We start from the raw sequence: 21,599 nt of genomic DNA on the forward strand, positions 1-21,599 counted from the left end.
TAGAACCATCACCTTTGCATTTCAAAACATGTAGCAAACACTTTTGACAAAGCCCTTCTAATTAATATCAGTGCCACAGATGATCAGAGTAAACATTTATTGAGGACTTTCAGTGTGAAACATTTCATAGACATTGATATGATCCGATAAAGCAGCTGAAGTGATAAACATGAAAATATGTAACGTAGCCACTGGGAGCTTAACTGGCATTCAGCCTGTTATATATTGTCGAGGATTATGGACAGTTTCCAAAGGCCTCAGAGTTCAAAGGGATAAACTTTGTGATTAGCCAAAAGAGGATTGTGGAGAACTGAATGTGTATAAATGTTTAGAAGGTATATTAAAAAGTACAGAGATACATGGAATCAACTGAGGTAAATACTAAATATTTGCCAAAATCTCCTTGAGGGCATTCATGACCCCAAAAAATTAGATGTGTTTCTCTTTTCCTCCTTTATAAATATTTCCAAATTTTATTCCCAGTAAAGCATGTATCTTAGCCTTCATCTTCAGATGACCCTTGGTACAGTCATATGACAAGTTAAATGCCATGATTTCTTTTCTCCTCTGGAAACTGAAACTCTACCTTATTTCTGTCACTGTGATGTTGGCACAGGGCAGAATGTATGACTACCACTCTTTGTTCAAATGGCACTCCAAGAATTGCAAATCAAAGGAAGACTGGCATAGATAACTATTCTATTCTGAAATGGTATATAGCTTTTGGAAAGGAATTACTATTTTCAAACATTTAGGCATACTTTACATTTTATTTTGGACCTTTGCCCAGGTCTTCACATCTTGAATATAAAAGTTGGCAGGAATGTCATAAAACTAATCCTAAACTCACCACAGAGCCATATGTCAAAATTTCTGATGAAACTCAGTTTTTCACAAAGAAATCCTCACCCGCCAGGGAATAATACTATGCATATTGTTTAAGTTCTGAGAATCATATATTAAATCGCTTGCACTTATAATGTTACAAAAATAATGTTGCCACTTAAATTTAGTTAAAATATTAACATTAGGTTCTTTGAATTATCATTCTCAGTTCTATTCGGCTTAATGTGTAGAGTAATAAATAGTATCTTTCCTTTCAATCATCATAAATTAGTTACATGGAGTCACAAATAAAATAGTCCTCAAAGATGTGAAATATAAAATACATTACTCAAAGGAAATTCCATGGCAGTCTATATGGAAAGTTCAATATCAAATTGAAGTAGCTGATTTAAAATTATGCTAATATACTATATATTTTTGATTATCTATGTTCAATATTAGGCCTATTTTGTGCCTAGAATACTGTGAAGATGACATGTCTAGTCATTTTCTTAGAAATATTTATGATTTCATTTCCTACATCATTTAGTTATCATGAATTTTAGTCAGATTAAATTAAATGTTTACTGATATCCTCTTAAGAACAATCTTTGAGTCTCTTGCTGCAGCAACGCAAGTGGGAGCACCTGGAGCGCCAGCTCAGAGCGAGACTTCACGGATTGCAAGAAAATGGCAGACAAACCGGACATGGGGGAAATCGCCAGCTTTGATAAGGCCAAGCTGAAGAAAACCGAGACGCAGGAGAAGAACACCCTGCCGACCAAAGAGACCATTGAACAGGAAAAGAGAAGTGAAATTTCCTAAAAGCCTAGGAGGATTTCCCCCACCCCACCCCACCCCATCATCTCCAAGACCCCCCTCGTGATGCGGAGGAAGAATCACCTGCAAGATGGACGCAAGCCACAAGCTGCACTGTGAACCCAGGCACTCCACGCCAATGCCACCGGCCTGCGGGTCTCTGAAGCGGGACCCCCCCTTACTATAATCAGACTGCCAAATTTCACCGGTTTGCCCTGGGATATTATAGAAAATTATTTGTATGATTGATGAAAATAAAACACACCTCGTGGCAGAAAAAAAAAAAAAAGAAAAAAGAACAGTCTTCGAGGCTGCCAAATACAAACAGCCAATACACTAAGAATGTAACATTTATATAATTCCTGATTGTTTCATTTTTCATCTTGTTGTAGGTAGTTTATTGTGTAATATTATAAATAATTTATAAATATAAATATATATAAAGATAACTAAGTTATATGTGTACTAATATAAAAGGTTATGTAAAAAATAAAAAAATAATAAAAAATAACAAACTTTGGATCACTAAAAATAATTCCAATATTAAAAGAAAACAGTGATATATTATTAATAATTGAACATTTTTAATTCTATATGCCAAACAAAATATTTGCAAATAGGAACCCCAAATACTATACAGTAAGAATGATTGAAATTCCCTGAAAAGATCATAGAGAGAAGGAGACATCTGGTACATTACATTATTTCACATCAAAGGTAGATCTTGATAGAAAACATATAGTGTAATTGGTATCATATAAACAGGTGCAAAATAAAGAAGAATAGCAGAAAATAGGTAATTATAGTTAAAAATGTGAAATAGAGAACATGATGCTGGAGAGAAAAAAGTGCTGAATGTGTCAGCAGTCAGTAAGCAGAGAAAATCTAGTGGGATGTGATAATAAAACCTCATGCCCTGTCCATTTTAAGGACTCTGAGTTCCACATCTACAACCTGCCCAAATAGCGTTGTCCACTAGGTCTGGCTTTTAAACGAAAAACATCTTATAATTAAAAATAAATAGTATCCCAGTCAGAACATAGTTTTGATAACCTCTACCAATAATTTATATTTGTCAAATTTATTTTTATGATTGTATATGTGTGTGCACCTAGATTTTCTACAGCTTTGTTATTATGTGTAATTTATATCTGTACAACCACAGTACAGATAAAGTGCAGAGCAAATACCTTGTCGTGCTTCTATGATCTTGCCTACAGCACTCCCCAACCTTCTTGCTAATCTGTTGGGATGACTCACTGACATTTCAAAAAGAAATGCATGCTTCCAAAAGTTATAGAAATGAAAACATAGCATAAATGTCTTTTGAAAATGACACTTCACATAGAGCATAATTTCTGGAGATTGATTCAACTCATTACATATACGACTGCATTTATTTTCTGAGCAGTATTCAATAATTTGGATGTTCTTTCTATATAGGTCAGCTATTCTTAAGAATATCGCAGCTGAGTCTTCATGTTCACTATGATGAGTAAAGCTCTAGAGTCATGTGGTCGTATACATCTACCATTCTAGTACTAAGAATGCCAAATCCAGGAAAAGCACAGGTTATAAGACAGCCTGGACTACACACAGGGATATTGTCTAATAAGTGAAAAGAAAGAGGAGGAAGATAGGAAGGGGGAGGGAAAGAAAGAGGGAGAGAGGGGGGAAGAGAGAGAGAGGGAGGGAGGGAGGGAGGGAGGGAGGGAGGGAGGGAGGGAGGGAGGGAAGGAGGGAGAAGAAAAATAGATTTCAAGGTAACTATGAACATATTACTACAGGCTTTAAAGTAGTATACTTTTATTTACTATGACATTGCTCAAAGGTTTTCTTGATGGGCCTTATTGAAGTTCACAGTTAATTTATAAGAACTGCAGACTCATTAGAATTGCTGCATTACTTTACAGCCTAACCAGTCATGAATGAATGACCTGTTGGTCCTTAACGGTATTCGAGGTTGCTAATACTGAATTATTTTACATGTCTATTGTACGTGTGTGTATTTGCATGTGTGTGAGTGCATGTTAATTTGTGGGTGCCCACACACAGGCCATGCCACAAGGGCAGCGTCAGCCCTCTTCTTCTACGCTGCAGGCTCTGGAGGTCTAGCTGAGTTTGCCAGACTTGGGACAAGCCCCTCTACACACCAATATTCGCCAGCATCTCTGTTGTTAATATGAGCGAGTTAGACTTTAGAAATTCCATTTCCGATAGTTTTCACAGCAAGTCTCTGTGACAAAGGAATAAAACAAAATGGAACCCAGTCAGAACACTTCATTTTTGTCTGTGGCATCTGACCCATTTCTCAATCCAGTAATATATCTATTTAACCTTAAACTCACTCATCCCGTTACCCTTAATTCTGATAAATTGCATTTCCTCTTATTGTTTATAATTGCATTGAAATTCTGTCTTATATTTACAACTCTGGCAGCCAAGTGTTTAAAATATAAGTTAGTAAAACATTTTGACATATTAAAATCAACTGATAAAATAGGCTAATATAAATTTTGTCAAAATTCTATCATCTAATAACAAATATCACAAATCTAGATGAATTCAAGTTAATTACCCCTCTGGCCAATTACTAATTTGAATAAATTAGCTTTTGTAAATGTGATGTTCCTTACTACTACTGCCCTTCCTATATTTCTGTATTAAACTATAAATTCCTTTTGATACAAATAAGCACACATACACAAACACACACACTCAACTTGGCTTTATTCAAATTCACATACACAATTTTTATTTTGTATTTTTATACTTTCCTTATAAACAATTTTTTCAAAGTTACATCCAGTATTTTCCAGGGGAACTTTAGATTAAATTTGAAGTTAAATCCTCCATAGTCAATAGAAATGTTTGGTAAAATTGACATGCACATACGTAAACAGAACACATACACACAATTATATCCATAAAAATAATTGATTTAAAGTGATGTCTTAGTTTTTATTTTTTAATGGATTTTAATGCATTTTGATTCAATAATGAAAGAGATAAGTTAGAACTAAGCCAATACAAACAAAAACACTCATGTGGACACTGGTTCAAGAAAGCAGAGTAAATTTGGGTGATGTATAGCAGAATATAGCAGTTCAAGATGAACTTCCATTCTTTAAATATTTTTGTACTTTTACAACACTCAGCCTGGCTATATTCTAGTTGATTTTATGTTTATATGATTAATGGTAGATCTATGAGTTCTAAATGGTAGTTTTGACAGTGATACAATAGAAACAATGAAGGGTTATCATTGGCATGTTTGTTGACTAATGTGTGTGGCAAAGTTAGTAAATTCCAGAAAGTTTAGGCCAGGATCAACATTTTGTAATGTGGGAATGAGAATCAGTCTTTTTGTCACTAATCACATGCTCTTTTTTGTTAATGTAAGACTGCCTGTATGTTTTTAGGGATGACCATTTAGCACTGAGCAGCCTACTCTAAGGAAGGACACTTCTCCCATTCCCAGCTTTGTTCAGTTCTGTATGTTTCCTTGTATAAGCTGTGGCCTCATGGGCATCTTCCCTGGTGTCATTCTTGTTCAGCTAATGTTCAGGCAGGTCTGTTGTGGAGACATTATATGTGAAGCTTTTGATATTCAGTCCCAATGGAAAAAAATATGAAACTCTTCTGCACTTAAGGCTCAGGTGTCATTGAAGAGGATCAGACTGAAATATTTTAAGGGTTAGAGGATCACAGAGTTTGCTGTGAGATTGTGTCTCCAAGTGATGATACCAGATACACTCAAAATCTCAACCCACATATTCTCACCTTGAAAGTTTCAATGCCAGCACTGTACTCAGTCCAGTGAAAATCTGGTTCCTCCCCTTATCCACTCCAGTCACTCCTATGCAGCCATTCTCTTTCTGTCAAGTTCATGGCCTCTTTACTTGTTGTTATCTAATTTAAGGTATGTAGAACTATGTTCTCAGTATGTATAATGTTACCTGTATGTATAGGACATTAAAGCTGATCACTTGGTAATGATAATCAATTGGTGGCTTTTCCCTGGTGGAGACCATTTATACCCCTCTTTCATTCCTCATGTTCTGTAATTCTTTGTCTAGAGCTTTACAGCTTCCGGATCAGCATCTCCATTACATGTTTTACATGGTTGTACATGTCAAGTGTATGTTCAGGCATTCTGTTTTATTCTTTCATTCTGACAATTCTTACAAAATAACCATTTTTAAACACAGGTAGTACAATGAAAGTACAATAATATTTCAGTGACTCCATTAATTATTCCAGAGCAGAAAAAATAGTTAATGAAAATAGACATTTTCTCCAAAGTAAAAATCTTTAAATGTTAATACTTATTTTCCAAAAATATATGAGACAATTATGAAAAAAGAATATTAGCCACCAATATAGTAATGATTTCAAATTTGCATTCATGTTAGTTATAATGCACAAACTAGCAAATCAGCACTTTTGTTTTCACAGGTCTTCAAGCTTATGGACTTAATGTCCTGAGAATGGAACACAGACCCAGGTTCTTCATTTGTCTCTGTATAATAGCAGAGTCCAAGTCTAGACATTCAAGCCTTTGAGCAATTCCTAAGAAAACTGTGCGTACATCCTGATGGCAGTAACTGCAGTGGGTAGATGGATTGCTAGGTCCTCAGGTATTTATTCAAAACTTCATCAAGAGGCAGAATCTACCTAGGGTCTGGAGTTTAGCTTCACTGAGATGTAAGAACTGTAATAGGTTGTAATATCAGGTCACCTTAAGCACAGGACTACATGAAGTTAAATGCCTAGTGCCCATAAAAACTGATGCACATAAGTATATACACATGTATATGTATGGGCAAAACATGTACACATGCAAGAAATTTGATATCTTGTAGGAAAATGATTGTCATGAATGAAATTAAGAAAAATATGACAATTTTATAGAAGGTTTTTGAACACATGTAGTTTTTATTTCATTTATCCTATGAAATAAAGTTTGTAGTCAAGACTATTTGATATACACTTTTGAAGCAAATAGTAATTTTGAAAACTCTCCTCTATTCAGCATTGTTGCTTCTATGACTATCCTTAAGAAAGAAAATGGCATAATGATACTGGGCATCAATTTATAGCACTGTAATTGAGAATGGACTGAAATCACAGCAATTTTTGAATCAGTACTTTTAAAAAAGCAGTAGATTTTTCTTGTGGAAGCAATCTATATATTCTACTCCTAAAGTATTTTTTTTCTTAGGCTTATACAAGAAGGCATAGTAATTATTTCTCAAAGTTTTATTCTTATTCAATGATTCACTGGGGGAAAATACTTTGCCTTGATGGGATTCATCAACCTTTTTCTTTCCATTTCTCTTTCTCTCTGTCTCTCTGTTTGTGCTTTTAAATGCAACTTCAGCGGTACAAGGAATGATCCTCTTTTGAACTTGATAGGCAGGCTAGTACTTTCTCCTTATACAAAGAGGCATTCTTGATGAGATATATACAATTTATGCCTGCTTTTGTAGTGAAGCCATAAGATTAAGTTTAGGTAGAAAATGAAAAGAAGATTCTTATTTGGTCAAAGAATCAGAGGTTTCATTGATGTATAATGGCCAATGGCTTGGCTGGCCTGTGAGGGTTAAAATTATTTAAAGGCTTGCAACCTGGTTATTTAAAACTTGTCTCATTCCCTGTTTAATTCATGGTGACAGTTGAAAGAAACCAGATTTGAACAACAGTTAACTGTCATCGATATTTAAATTGTATATTTTTATTTTTTTCATTAAATTATATTGTTGAGTGACTAAACCCATATAGATGAATTTTTTTTTCTGTCTTCTTAAAATTGTTCTCCATAGTGACATTTCTAGGATATTCCAGGAGATAATGTTTTGTTGGACACAGTTTTCTGGATGGATGACTAAATAGAAAGAAAATAATAGTAGAAATTCTATGCAAAGTTAGAAGAATACCAGTATATGTCAATTTAAAAATTTAAATTTAGTTATTTTAGCCAAACTTGTACAGCAGGAAATTTTCCAATGAGAGCATATTTTAATACACTATGTTTTAAAAAACATTTTTGAGGTTTTCATATAATCCACAGTCTTTGAATAAGGAAGAGCTTCTGTTGAAATGTCATTAAGAAACACCCTGTGTGGTCAAATAAACATTGCACATGAAATACCTACCATAAAGAATGGTAGGATTAATTTCTGAGATTAAATAATTTTCGTAGTAATGGTATTTTCAGTTCGTATGTCAGTTGACTTCAGCTGAAATATATGGAGAACATGGTATCAGACGGTCAAAATATTAGGTAGCTTCTTCTTTAGGAACAGAAAAACATTGTGGCGTGCTTAATAAAATTTCCTATTCTGATGGAGGTAAACACATAAATATGATGACTGAGATGAGACTAAATTCAAAGACAACTTTACACGCAATGAAACTGAAAATTCCCTGTTGCCACTATTTCCCAAGTTCCATAATTGTGAGACAAATTCTCCTGGTTCTAATGTATCACAGATGGATTTGTAGCACGGAAAACAGATTCTCCAGCTACAGAAAGAGGACTATTTATGTTTTCCTTTGCTTTTTACATTTTACTTTAGTGCTAGATCTTCTTTTATAAGAATAATCCTTTATCTTTACTCTGCTTTATTATAAACAAGGATGGATCAACATGGAGGTCAGCCAGGGGCATCACTGAAGACGTGGAGTCTGAAGAAGACATTCACGCAATCAATGCCATACATGAGCTTTGGCACTTTCAGTACAAAAACCTATCCTAGGTGCTCAGAGTTCATATCAATTCAAATCTATACTTAAATAATTAACAGTGCAATTGCATTTGTTCCACGATGGTCTTCTTATAGTTCAGTGTATGGATCTCAAATTTAAAATAAGTAAATACTGATCTTTAAGTTTTTCAAATGCTGTGAGTATTGAATAAAACCTGAATTTTTAATATATAAAATTTTACTAATTTTTTTTTTACTATTAGATGTTACTATAGTATCTGATACTTGATAATTTAAAGAATAATCTATATAAATGATTATCACAATGTATATCCCTGGAACTTCAGAAATTAGTAGAGAAGCTACAATCTCATCATTTCTTGTTAAAAATAGTAAGACATTGAAGTTCTATATCTCTTTGTATGAAACTTTGTAATAAGCTTTAAAATTATATTACATACTGATAGAAATTACAGACTAAGTATATATAAATATGAAATATTATATATAATATATTAATATTTTTATTAATTCTAAGTACATTCTTCATCGGTAATCTGGAATATAGAAAGTATAAGGATATTTAAGGTTTCATATTTAGTATCTGAAACAAATGACTTCGGCCTTCTCTAATGAAATGATAATTCTTTCCTTTATAAATAAAATAATACTCTACTGAACCAAAGAACACAATACAGGAATATTCTGGTGTACACCAAGCTCCCATTTTTACCACTCATTTATCTAGTGCTCAGGGCCCTATACGATAAAATTTTCAGTAGGTTTTTCTTCTACTTATTTTCTACCTTATATTAATTTTCTTAGTTATAGGTAGGCATTTGTGAAAGTTCATCCTGTGCTAATGGCAAGGCAGCTGCTAAAACTCTAAGGGAAACCATAAATGCCATTTGTCTCTCTTATATCATAGGAAGGACACATAAATACCTGCGGCATAGAAAAAATTATATGGGTTCATTGTAAACACGAGTTTGAGGTTTTCTGGGGAGAAGCTGAAGCTACTGCTAATCTCAGTCCAGCTACCACTTGTGGGTTCATATCTAAAATGAGTGACCTTGGCACATCAAAGAGGTACCCATATACATATGTCTTTGGTGCACTGTTTTCAGTAGCTAGGACACAGAATCAGCATAGATTTCATTTCATTAATGGATGAGCCAAAAAGATATTAGAGGATATTATGCCAAGCAAATCAGGACTCAACATATATACTAAATATTTAATCTTCTTTTACATGTGGATGTTTTTAAAAAGTCAATTGGAAGTATAGTAGCAAGAATGAAAGTTTGAGAAGAGTGGGAAGTAAAAGCAAGAGTGGGTTTAGAGGAGAGATAGGTAATCAAAGTGACAGAGACATGCTGACTTAGTATTTTCTATGAAAAAATGAGGGGTATGTAGTTTACAATAACCCATTACAGGTGTTATAAGTAATAACAAAAGGAGCATAAAGTATCTAAGCACACAATAATTATAAGGAGATAGTGCCATTAACTATCCCAATTTGATCAATGCATAAGTTGAAATTTATTGAAATATGACACTTTACCATATAAACATAGTTATTATTGCATATTATGGAAGACATTTAAAAAGATTTAAGATGAATCTATTAGCTACAATGGTTTGTTCATTCATAACCATGTAAATATATTGAATTATCAGAATATATTCTTCAAATTTGTACAATTAAAATAGTAACTTTGTACTTTTTTGATGGATCTGCTTGGCAGAGCAAGCAGAAAAACCAGGATGAGGAAGCTCAGAATGTAGAATGAGGAAACCAGGCACTATAGAGACCACCTGTAGTCATCTGCACAACATACAGAAAGTTGGGATCCCCAGAGGAGCTGACAGCCAGACTAGCTGAAATGAAACCCATATCAAAACATAAGGTGGTAGACTCCCATCTGCAAGCATAGCAGAGAGTTGTTAATAATGTCAAGGGTTGGTTCTTTTGCATTGTGTGGCCAGGCATTAGTTGGATATTCCATTAATCTCTGTTCTTTCTTTATCCCTGCACATCTTGTAGGCAGGGTAAATTTTAGGTTGAAGTTTTTGTGGGTGGCTTGGTGTTTCCCTCACTCTGTTAGGAGTCCTGTCTGATTAGAGGGGCCTTCTTCAGTCTCCATGTCCGCTGCTGCTAGGGATCTCAGCTAGAGTCAGCCCTATATCCTACCCCATATTCTACCCTGCCATAGGCCTCCAGCATGCCTCAAAGATGATCCCGGCAAGGGTTTCTCCTCCCTGTAAGCCCTCTGGCTTCCTGTAACCACTTCCCATCTCCCTACACCAGATCCTCACTCTCATTTCCCTCACACTCACTCTTTTATCCTGTTTGTTCTCTTCAAGCACTTCCTCTGTATACTCTATTTCGCCTTCTCAGTGAGATTGATGCCATCTTCCCTTGGTCCTTCCCTGTTACTTAGCGTCTTTGGGTCTGTGCATTATAGTATGTTTATCCTATAATATATGGCCAAATCTGCTTATAAGTGAGTAGATACCATGTGTATCTTTCTGGGTCTATGATACGTCACTCAGGGTGATATTTTCTAGTTCCATCCATTTGCTTGCACATTCCATGATTTCCTTGTTTCTAGTAGCTGAGTACTAATACATTGTGTAAATGTATCACAGGTTTTTTTATTCATTCTTCAGTTAAGGGACATCTGGGTTGTTTCCAGTTTCTGACTATTACAAATAAAATTGATGTGAATATAGTGGAGCAAATGCCCTTGTATGATGGGAAATTTTGGGGGTTATGTATCCAGGAATGGTACAGATGGGTCTTGCAGTAGAGCTATTCCTAATTTGCTGAGAATCCTTCACACTGATTTCCAAAGTGGTTGTAAAAGTTTGAACTCTGACTAGTAGTGGAGGAGTGTTCTCCTATCTCACATCCTGAGCAGCATGTACTGTCACTCCAGAATGGGTTGAAAGAGATGATGAGGCTCATGGCCAAATACTTGGTAGAAGAATTGGGGAGAGGATAAAAGGACATGGAGGAAATAGGAGTTCCACAAGAAAACTAACAGCACCGAGTAACCTGGGCCCCGGGGGAGCTTGTGGATACTGAAACACCAACCAAGGACCATGTTTGGACTGGACCTAGGCCCACTACACATATGTACCTGATGGGAATGTTGCTTATCATATGGGTCCCCTAGTAAGAGGAGCAGGGGCTGTCTCTAACAAGGACTTTCTTGCTGGCTTTTCTATCTCTTCGTACTGGTGTGGCTTCCTTGTTGGCCACTGTGGTAGAAGATGCGTTCAGTGGTCATGACGCAACTTGATATGCTGGGATGATAGGGGCATCTCCCATTTTCTTATATAGGGGGAGGTGGTACAGGGAGGAGGGAGGAAGGGTGGGAATGGGAGGAGAGGAAGAAGAGCATTATGATTGGGATGTAAATTGAATAAATATATTAATTTTAAAAACCCAAGGTGGTGAGGGGTGGGGAATGGGAATTGGAAGATATGAGTGAGGCGATAACAATCAGGATGTAATGTGAATAAATTATCATAAATAAAAGATAAAAAAATAAGGCAGAGAAAACTTATTAATACATACACAATCCACTTTGCACTGCAGCCACACATGTGAGCTCACACATTTGGAATATAATATACATACACATGCAATTCATATATGTCCCCACAAATTGATTGGTACGTGAAAAGTATGCCTTTGAGGAGGGGCACTGTAAGCACTGAACACACACATGTTCATTCTACTCAATTATTAATAATAGTACTTTACTACTAGAAATAGCTCCTTTTAAGTAATCATTAACCAACTGACTTCAGAATTTTACAACTCATCAATCCTCTACATACATAATTTTAAAAACAAAGACATAGTAACTATAATTAAAGTAAGTGAAGAACCTGACTGATGTGGTGACTTTTCCATAATTAAATTACTAAGCAATAAATAATATATGTGTTGAGTATCACAGGAGATGCCAATCTGGGCTTTAGAAAGACCAGACCATGTGTGTATGGGAGCTAGGGTATTGAGTCTAGCCAATACAGGTGAATTCCCATGTCATCTTCGTGTATCTTCTGGAAACATAAGGGCTAATGTCCTTGGAAGGCAAGCAAAATGTTCTTGAGATATCCTCAGTCCAAATGATACATCTCCTTTCCCATATTCATAGACATAGATTTCAGTGTTGTTAAAAGAGTCTTCTAGAAGCATTGCTCTCAGTGTGGCCTAAAACTAAGGCTATCTATCACTTTTGGTTTTTTTAAATTTCCAAATCCAGATGAACTTAAAAATTAATTTTTATCATAATTTGTGCTGCTTAGAAATGTAGAAGAAATAACATCTTATTAATTTAACAGAGGAACAGAGATAAAATTAACTAGAGGCTAAATTCTCAGAAAGAGAAAAAAACCTCACATTCATGTATTATTCCCAATCTAATGAAACCATACATGCAGAACAATAATGGTATAGTAGTACGTGGTAGGTATGTGTGCCTTAGAACATGGTCGAAAACCTGACACCACAACACATTTCACAGTATTCAACTTTAATATCTTAGGTTTAATATAACATTGCTACTACTAAATAGAAAAACTTTTCCTCTATGCACTTAGAGAGAAATCATGGTTAAGACTCGGTAACAATTACTTTTGTTCGTATTTCAGGTCCTTTAGTGTTTCTTCCATCACGCACAGTATTTTTAAGGTTTTGGTGACTTTTCACTGTACTATATAACTATCCTCTAACAGTACCCTGAAGAAAATTCTTCCTGGTACACATAATAATATTTTGATACTATGGAGTCTATTGTGAGGAATTCTCCTATGGCTTTTACTGTCTTTTATCTTTAATGTCTTTCAAAGGCTTATATGTTACAAACTAAGTCCCAATCCAGGACACTATTGGGAGACGGTAGAAGGTTTAAAAGATGGGATTTAGTTTGAAGAAGTTAGGGAGATGTCTTTTTACAAGATATATGCAATCTACCCAAGAAGTCTCTCCCTCTCTCTCTCTCTCTCTCTCTCTCTCTCTCTCTCTCTCTCTCTCCTCTTCTTTCTCTTTCTCCTTCTCTTCTTCTTCTTCACTATGAACTAAGTACTTTTATTCTACACATACTTCCCCATGTCATGTTTTTCTGCATCCAAATAGAACCAAAGACAATGGATGCAAATGACTGCATTTTAAAATATCTGAAACCATGGGATATAGCAATTTTTCTTTTTATAAAGGATTTTTCTTTGTAATAGAATGCTGAATAAAATAAAATTTGAAAACAATACCTTTTAAATTCATAGTTTGTGAAGATCAACTGTTAAATTTGTGCAGTCTTTTCTAGAACTTGGTAATATATTTGGATTCTACCATTAAATGTTATTATTTGTCATGCACCTTTCCTTGACTATCTTTAAGACCCATTCACCAAAATGGAAACCATGTCTGGCACTGGAAACTTAGCAAACTACTCAGGGCTATGAATTCATAGATACCAGAGAAGAATCTACAATCACAACTTTAGTAAACCAGCAAGAGCTCTAGCTGTACTTTACATTTGACTTTATATCCACAGAAAACTATAGCTCTCGCCTCTCTCCAAGGAAACAAAACTTTGAAGCAGACATTGACCATTGTGAAAAATCAAAACCAATCAAAATATAGTTATTGTGTGTAATCCCAATGGAAGCATCTATGAATACCCCTCTTTCTAAGCCTCAAGGAATATTATAGAAAGGATGTGGGAAAGTTAGTTAGAACCAGAGTATCAGGGAATTAGCGGAGATTGAGTTTAGTAGTAATAATGTCAGAAGCTACATCTACAAACAAACTTAATAATTTGATTGCTTAGACATGTGCTGAACAAGGACAAAAAAGTTAAACATGCCAAAATGGACAGGAGGACTCAGCAGTACATAAAGCAACTCAGGAATCTGAGGGAAACAATCTACCCAGAATAGAGTACACCAATTTCTTATCCACAATTGAATGGTCTGTCTTGAAAATATGCAAACAGGAAACATTAATCAGTTTGAACAAATTATTTTTCCGAATATATATATATATATATACATATATATATTGTGTTTAGGAATATATATGAATATATGCATGTATTTTTTAAAAATAGGCCATAATTTGAATGACATCAAAGAGAATACATGGCAGATTTTAAATTAAAAGTGTAGAAAATTATTACTTTTAGGGAATATTAATTATAGTTCATTTACTTGGTATTTAAACAATACTACTGGGGATACATTGTATTTCTACATTTTTTAATTTATAAAGAATATATGAGATATATTTTAATATTTGAGAGATAATTTTTTTCTTTTTCTTTGTATTTGAATTTTATTGACAATATTCTGCAATTAGTACCACAAGTTACATATGACCATGGAAACTCATTTATGCACACAAATATCTTAATTATAATTAAACCACACTGAAATTTGATCTTAAACACAGAATTACTTTTGTTTTAGAATTACAGCTTCTGTTCAATTTTGCCTATACTATTTTTCTGAATTTTTAATATCAAGGTAAATCCAGATACATACCAAATGTCTCATATTTTCTTTTAAGAGATCTACAAAACATAATGAGAACAGACACACACACACACACACACACACACACACACACACACACACACACACACACATGTATTCAAAAAATACTAAGGGCAACATGTCACTTAGTGAATTGAGACATATTAGAGACACAAAAAACTTCCATTGTATGTCCGAATTTTCTTGAAAAAGCAAATGGTTTCATACTGAACTACCACCATCTCCAGAATAATTATTTTAAAAGTTTCCTAAAAATGTGCTGTGAAATTCATGATTTAGTTACTTTATATAACCCAGTTAAACTGACTGTTTCATTTGTATTGACTCTCAATGGAATGGTATGATAAGCAATTCCAAAGGTGTTTTGTGGTGTGTTGGTAAAACACCAAAAGAAAAATATGAAAATTTACAAGACTCATCTCAGAACTATTATGTTGCTTTCTATGTTTTAGTGGCCACAACAATTATTATTTGATGTACTCTCTTCAGCAGACACAGTGAAGAGACAGGCCATGTCCTATAAATAGAAAAAAGGAAAGAGAAAGAAATAGATCTGGACAGAGTGAGATGATTAGGATTGTGTGATTTTAGTGCCTCAGACAACCTGGAAATGAATAGTGGAGTCAAGCTAACTTGAAAAAGTATGTTTGATTGGGCCATAACGGCTGGAGTCTTTATTTTACCTTACTGATTCACTTTAAGCATGGTGACCTGGAAAGAAAATGAATCATATTTTTCTCTAGAACTGAGACAAACTCTGAACCAGTTCCTAGCTATGTCATGTCTATAGATTGTAGACATTATAAGTGAATAGTGACTCTCAGCTTGAAGGGAAGTCTGAAAAAAGTCAGAACACTAACCAAGATTCAGAGAGGCCCAAGTCATTTCTGTTTTATTGCTAACGGCAGGTGACATCAACCACGTCCTCACATGTAAACTTTCACTGTGTTCAAAGCTACCAAGGCACAACTTATAGTTAATAAATGTAACTAGCTTAATGAATTTCTAAGTACCAAATAAGGATTAAAAACCACTACTAAGCATATTTTGTAGTACATGTAGAGACAGTGCATTGGGCTACTCATTCCAAAGTGAAATTGTGTGATCCTCTTCTTTCTAGCATAGGTCTTGCCAGCTGTACACTTAGAATCATACATAAAATTCTTAGGATGCAAAGTCATTTTACATAGAAATTAATGGCCTTATCTTTTTTTATTTCAGACTAGACAGGCTAAGCAAGCTAATGCATTGATTGTCAGTCATTGACTACTGACATCTGATATAGCCAATTTCACTCAAAAGAGGATTTAAACAAGAGGCGAAAAAAAAATGGGCATAACATCAGGTATGTTCCTTTCCACTTTCTTGGGTTCCTTTGGCAGAATATGTACCTGTTGTACTTTCTTCTGCTGTAGGTCTGAGATTCCTCTTTCTTGCCTGGACATGTCTTTCGGGCCTTGGTGTTTCACAAATTATGTGACCTATCATTTCAAAAATAATTTTAGCGTGTGGTTTAGTTAATCTATAAAATCATTTCTGTTAAATTTTTAGCTATGGTATTCATTTATATGTGTCTAAAAGATATGCTGACTTTTACTAGAGTGTCATTCAGAAGTCTATCTTGGTACCAGCTTGCTTCTCATTTTGCAGAGGTGAGTTATCAGATGGGAGATGCTCCAGACATCAGTCTACTTGCCGTATGTTCTCATCAGCAGAAGTAACTGTGGATGGCTCAAAGCAAGCATGACATTGTGTGGAAAAAAAATCTCTTGAGAAATCTGTTCTTTACCTTCAGTAATTCTTGATAACTGGTTGCTTATGTGGAATGACCCTGACTGTGCAGTCTTTGGGGAGATGGTCTGTGTTGAAAGTGATTGGTCTCAGCTGTCAGTGTGATAGTCGTCACTTGTCACAAAGAAGCTAAATTCACACTCTGAATCTAAGCATGATGCCACCAACATCAGGAACTGTGGCCCAGACATGACAAATGCTGATAAAAGACAGAGATTGAACAGTTATCTGGACACATTTATTGCTGCACAACCAAGATCCAGTGTGGCAATCATTGTGCCGAATTTCATTGTACATATTAGTACTGGTGTTAGAATACTAGGAAAATATATCTGCCTGAGATGGAAAGACTGGAAAGATGAACAAAAATAAATAAGTAAATAATTAACCCATGAGGTATACAATCTGTTATTAATTTTAGTATATAGATAGTTTGTCAAGCAATTACTAAATGTTTAAGATAAATAAGTAGCAAAACCGAAAATTTGGGTCCTTAACTAAAATTATAACTGATAATTCATGACATAAATAAAATCTATCTCCATTACTATCCATGAATAGTAATTTAGTACCTTCAGGTTGGTTCAAATGTTCTCTTTGGCAATATTGTAATGGACTGTGGTGAACTCTTTGGTTGAATTTTTCAGTCAACTCTTCTGAAGGAGAATCTTCAAGCTGAACTTTAATGAGATTGCAGGCTTTCTTTTCCTTCATTGTTGCAGGAGAATGAAAGTCTGTTAAAAAAAGGATACCATTACAAAATGTTGCAGGGCAATGTTTTAGAAAAATATTTACTCAGAGAACAAATCAAATTGAGACCAACAGATCAAAGCATGAAAACAATATGAAGAACTTGGTAGCATTGCCTCATGACTTCTATTACCAAGGAACACAAAGCCCCTTCACTGCTATATTGAGTCTGTGCCTCCAAAGTCCCTCTGTTCCTTGACACAGTGAATCTTTGGGAATTTACCAGCATTATTCTATTATTAAAATCTGACTTTTCTCCTAGAATCTTACAGCTCACAAGTTATTCATATATCCCACTGACTCAATTTCTCTCTTAACTATGGGAAATACAAAGCAATAGAAAACTTAACATCTGGCAGAGCTCTTTACTGGATTAAGAAACAGTAGGTAGATTTATCTTACATTGATTAGTGTTGCACTGTAAGATAAAAACAATATTACCTCATGATTTAATAAGGAGTCTTCCATACATGTGAGGGGTTTGATAGGTTTGTTCTAATAAAATATTTTTACAATTTTTATTAAATATTTTTACGTATACATTCATATTATTTCACATATATACAATAAACTACCTACAGCAAGAAGAACCACAAGCAAATAAGAAATTATATATATATATACATAAAATATATAATGATATCTGTATTTGGCAATCTTGAAGAAAACATCTTTCCTATCTTGGTGAGTCTAAAATTCTGTATGTAAACCAATATCTATCATATCTCATCATTATCCACTTAACACATCTATCTGGACATAAGAACATCTTAACCCCTAAACAACTAAGCTTAATTGTAACACTAAACTATCTGGTCTTCAACCCCATCAGAGACTTGAGAAGGAAAATATTATTGAAACATTTTTATTACATACCTTAAATATTTCTGAATATACTATTACAAGTTTAACAGACCAAACTTCTTTTTCATAAATGCTAGGTAACTTAAGAAATTAAATTCCCAAACTACTCCCCCCGCCAAGCTTAATTTTCCACTTCCTTAAATTGGGTCATTGTCTTACCTGGAAACAGATGTTTACTTGGGAAATGTTGCAAATTTGAATGCCACATCTGTTAATATCAACTAGGTATTCATTAAGAAATCTGATTCTTTTCATCTTAAGACAAAGAAGCCAAATAAAGCACACAGGAAAGACCGTTGCGTTACATGGTTACACGTGTAAATTCTAAGATGTAAACCTTTGCTTACATTCCTATAGTTAACCTGGCTACATTCTGATTGCTTTTTACTTATGGCCTTTTCTTAGATGCTTCAAATAAATACATCAAAACCAAGAAAAGAGCTTCAGCATACATTACTGTGACTCGTGAGGTTAAGGACAGCCTCCACATGAGATTCGAGCCACAGTTGACTACTCACTCTTCCCGGCACAGAATCATGCCATGTTCTCCACTCAGCTCCAGAATAAAGCGACAGATTTTAAAGGTTGGAACAGGAGAAATCACAGGTGGCACCACCTACTGTAAATCTTTTCTGTTCTACTTAGCTCTGTAACAGCTGTTGGTCTTTTCACAGTCTGTTAAAAGCAAAACAAGGAATAGAATGTAGGCTATTGAGACGTACAACAATGCCATTTGTTTTCTCAGACCATGACAGCCAATCAACTTGAGGAGTTTCCTTTTCAGTTTTTGGAGGAAAAAAAAAATCATTCTATCTTTACAGCCTACCTTGCAAACAGTGAGGGTGATCAATTGATTAATTTTGTAAAGATTTTAAATTGCATAACTACCATTTGTCTTAATCACAGTATTCTGAGACTTTATATTATATATTTTAAAAGAATTTTAAGAATTAATGAGCATCTGTTTCACCCTGTTGAGGCATATGGAGGAGGTAGGTGAAAAGAAAAGAGAACAAACTGTTTGGAGACTAGTAACGTTGCCTTAAATGCCCCGGTTCAGTGAGGATAGAATTTCCGTTTTTTCTCTACCATATGATTAAAAAAAAAAAAAAAGACTTTCTCTTCATGGAATCTTAGTGTTTGAAAGAAGAGATGAATTTCATACCTTTTAATAGGACTGAGCCACCAAGGGAAGAAGCATAGATAAAAGACTGCCCCACATAGTGGATCAAAAGGACTTCCAATTAAGATAATTAAAGGAAGGTGACACATGTGGGCTTAATTCAGGATGTATTCAAGATCTAAGATGATTAAACTTGGTGGGTAAATCATGCAATAGGATATTTTATGGGGCAGTATTAATCATGCAGGTAAGGTGTTGTACTTCTAGTTGGTCTATTTTGAAACAGGATCCTAATTAAGCTGTAATGAGAGTGGAAAGCACTCGAAAATAGCCTCTAAGGAGCAATATTTATAAAAACAAGACTAGTATCAATCTGTTCTGCCTGATGAGTCAGTGAATGTTAATATCCTGAAAACTTATTCAGGATTAGATAAGAAACTACATACGGCAGAGTCTATGTTGGTAAGAATTGAGCCAAGAGTTGTGAAGAATTGAAAAATGCGAGAATGTTTAAATGGAGCCAGTCAGGCTGAGTTTGGTGGCACAATATTAATCTCAGCATTTGGGATGCTGAGGCTAGGGCACATCTTTGACTTAAGTATCAATCAGCACTACATAGCAAAGTTGTAAGTCAGCCATGAATACACAGTAAGAACCTGTCTGGAAAAGGGAGGGGTTCTGTTAATCAATACACCCCATGCTATCTATGCAGAGGATGATGACAAGTCACTTAGGTTCTAGCATCAGATTCAGGACTTTGCATCTTAACTCCTAGGAAAATTCAATGACAGAAACAGTTCCTTTTTATGAATCATAATTTAATGGTATTGTTTATTGTCTAGAAAGAAACTAAGTATATCTAAAAAAATGAGAGAAAATACACACATGTATTATAATAGAAAAATTTATAGCATTTCAGATGTCTAGGATGGTGTTAGGTTATTTTCTTATTTTTTAAAAATTTTTATTAATTTTATTATTGTAACATCTCAATGGTTATCCCATCCCTTGTATCCTCCCATTCTTCCCTCCCTCCCAATTTCCCCTTATTCCCTTCCCCTATGACTGGTTATTTTCATTCATTGGGATCAAGCTAATCTACAAACACTGAGCTTTCATAAATAATAAAACATCTGATGTCATTGGTAGCTTGCGGATCAAGATAGCCTGGTGATAGAGGATCCTCCCCAAGGAAGAACATAGCAACTGATTGTACAGTGTCAAATGGTCAGCCCTGAATACACACACACACATGCACACACACACACACACACACACACACACACACACACACACGTAACAATATGTGAACTGAACAGGTTAACTTTCAGAATTTATATTATGTATTACATACTAATTATGTTCATATATAGGTATATGTGTGTAATATATGTAATTATATTATATACTAAATATATTTAATGTTTATATTTGCATGAAATAACAACTAATGAAAAGAGGCTAAGGATTTGAAAGAGAGTAGCAAGAGCTATAAGGGGATTTAGGTGGGGAAAAAGAAATGTAATTAAATGGAAATCTCAAAATTAAACAAACTGAAAAATCACCACAGCTAAAATTTTAAAAGAGAGGATCAATTAAGTGAATAATGAAAAGCTGATGTAAAGAGACAGGTCCCACTTTGCAACGCAAAGATAAAAATTTCAGATAATTTACCTCTATAAATGTGACATTAGTCACTGAGCCAAATCCTCATCCGAGGGGATTTAAAAATTAATATTACTGCTTTAAATTATGGTTTTAGTATATGTGTGAGTGTGTGTGCATGTGTGTGCGTGCGTGTGTGCATGCGTACGTGTGTGTGTTTATGTGCAAATGTGACTACAGATACCTCTGGAGGCCAGAGGGATCTGCTCCTATTGAAGCTGGAGTTACAGGAAGTTATGAGCTGCCCATCATGGTGTTGGGAACCGAGCTCTGGACCTCTGTAAAAACGATGTCATTTCTTAACACGTGAATGATTATCCCAGCTACAGGTCTGGGTTTCTGAGAGAGTTTCGTTTTGTAGTGGTTTCTGGGAGTTAACTCAGTTGCTGTGCAAGTGTAGGATGTGCTCTGATACCTCTGAGCCACCGTCCAAGCACCAACCACTTATAATTTAAACTAGAGCCGATGATTTCAGTCAC

General features: G+C 34.8%; 1 protein-coding gene across 1 annotated transcript; it reads left to right on the forward strand.

The window, feature by feature from the left end:
- Nucleotides 1-1,488: 1,488 nt before the first annotated feature.
- LOC127193139 (thymosin beta-10) lies at nucleotides 1,489-1,759 on the forward strand. The gene has a single exon (XM_051150470.1). It carries the CDS (start codon nucleotides 1,516-1,518, stop codon nucleotides 1,648-1,650), a length of 135 nt encoding a protein of 44 aa, XP_051006427.1. The 5' UTR covers nucleotides 1,489-1,515; the 3' UTR covers nucleotides 1,651-1,759.
- The last annotated feature ends 19,840 nt before the right edge of the window (nucleotides 1,760-21,599 follow it).

This window comes from Acomys russatus, chromosome 8, assembly GCF_903995435.1.
Source record: "Acomys russatus chromosome 8, mAcoRus1.1, whole genome shotgun sequence".
Lineage (NCBI taxonomy): Eukaryota > Metazoa > Chordata > Mammalia > Rodentia > Muridae > Acomys > Acomys russatus.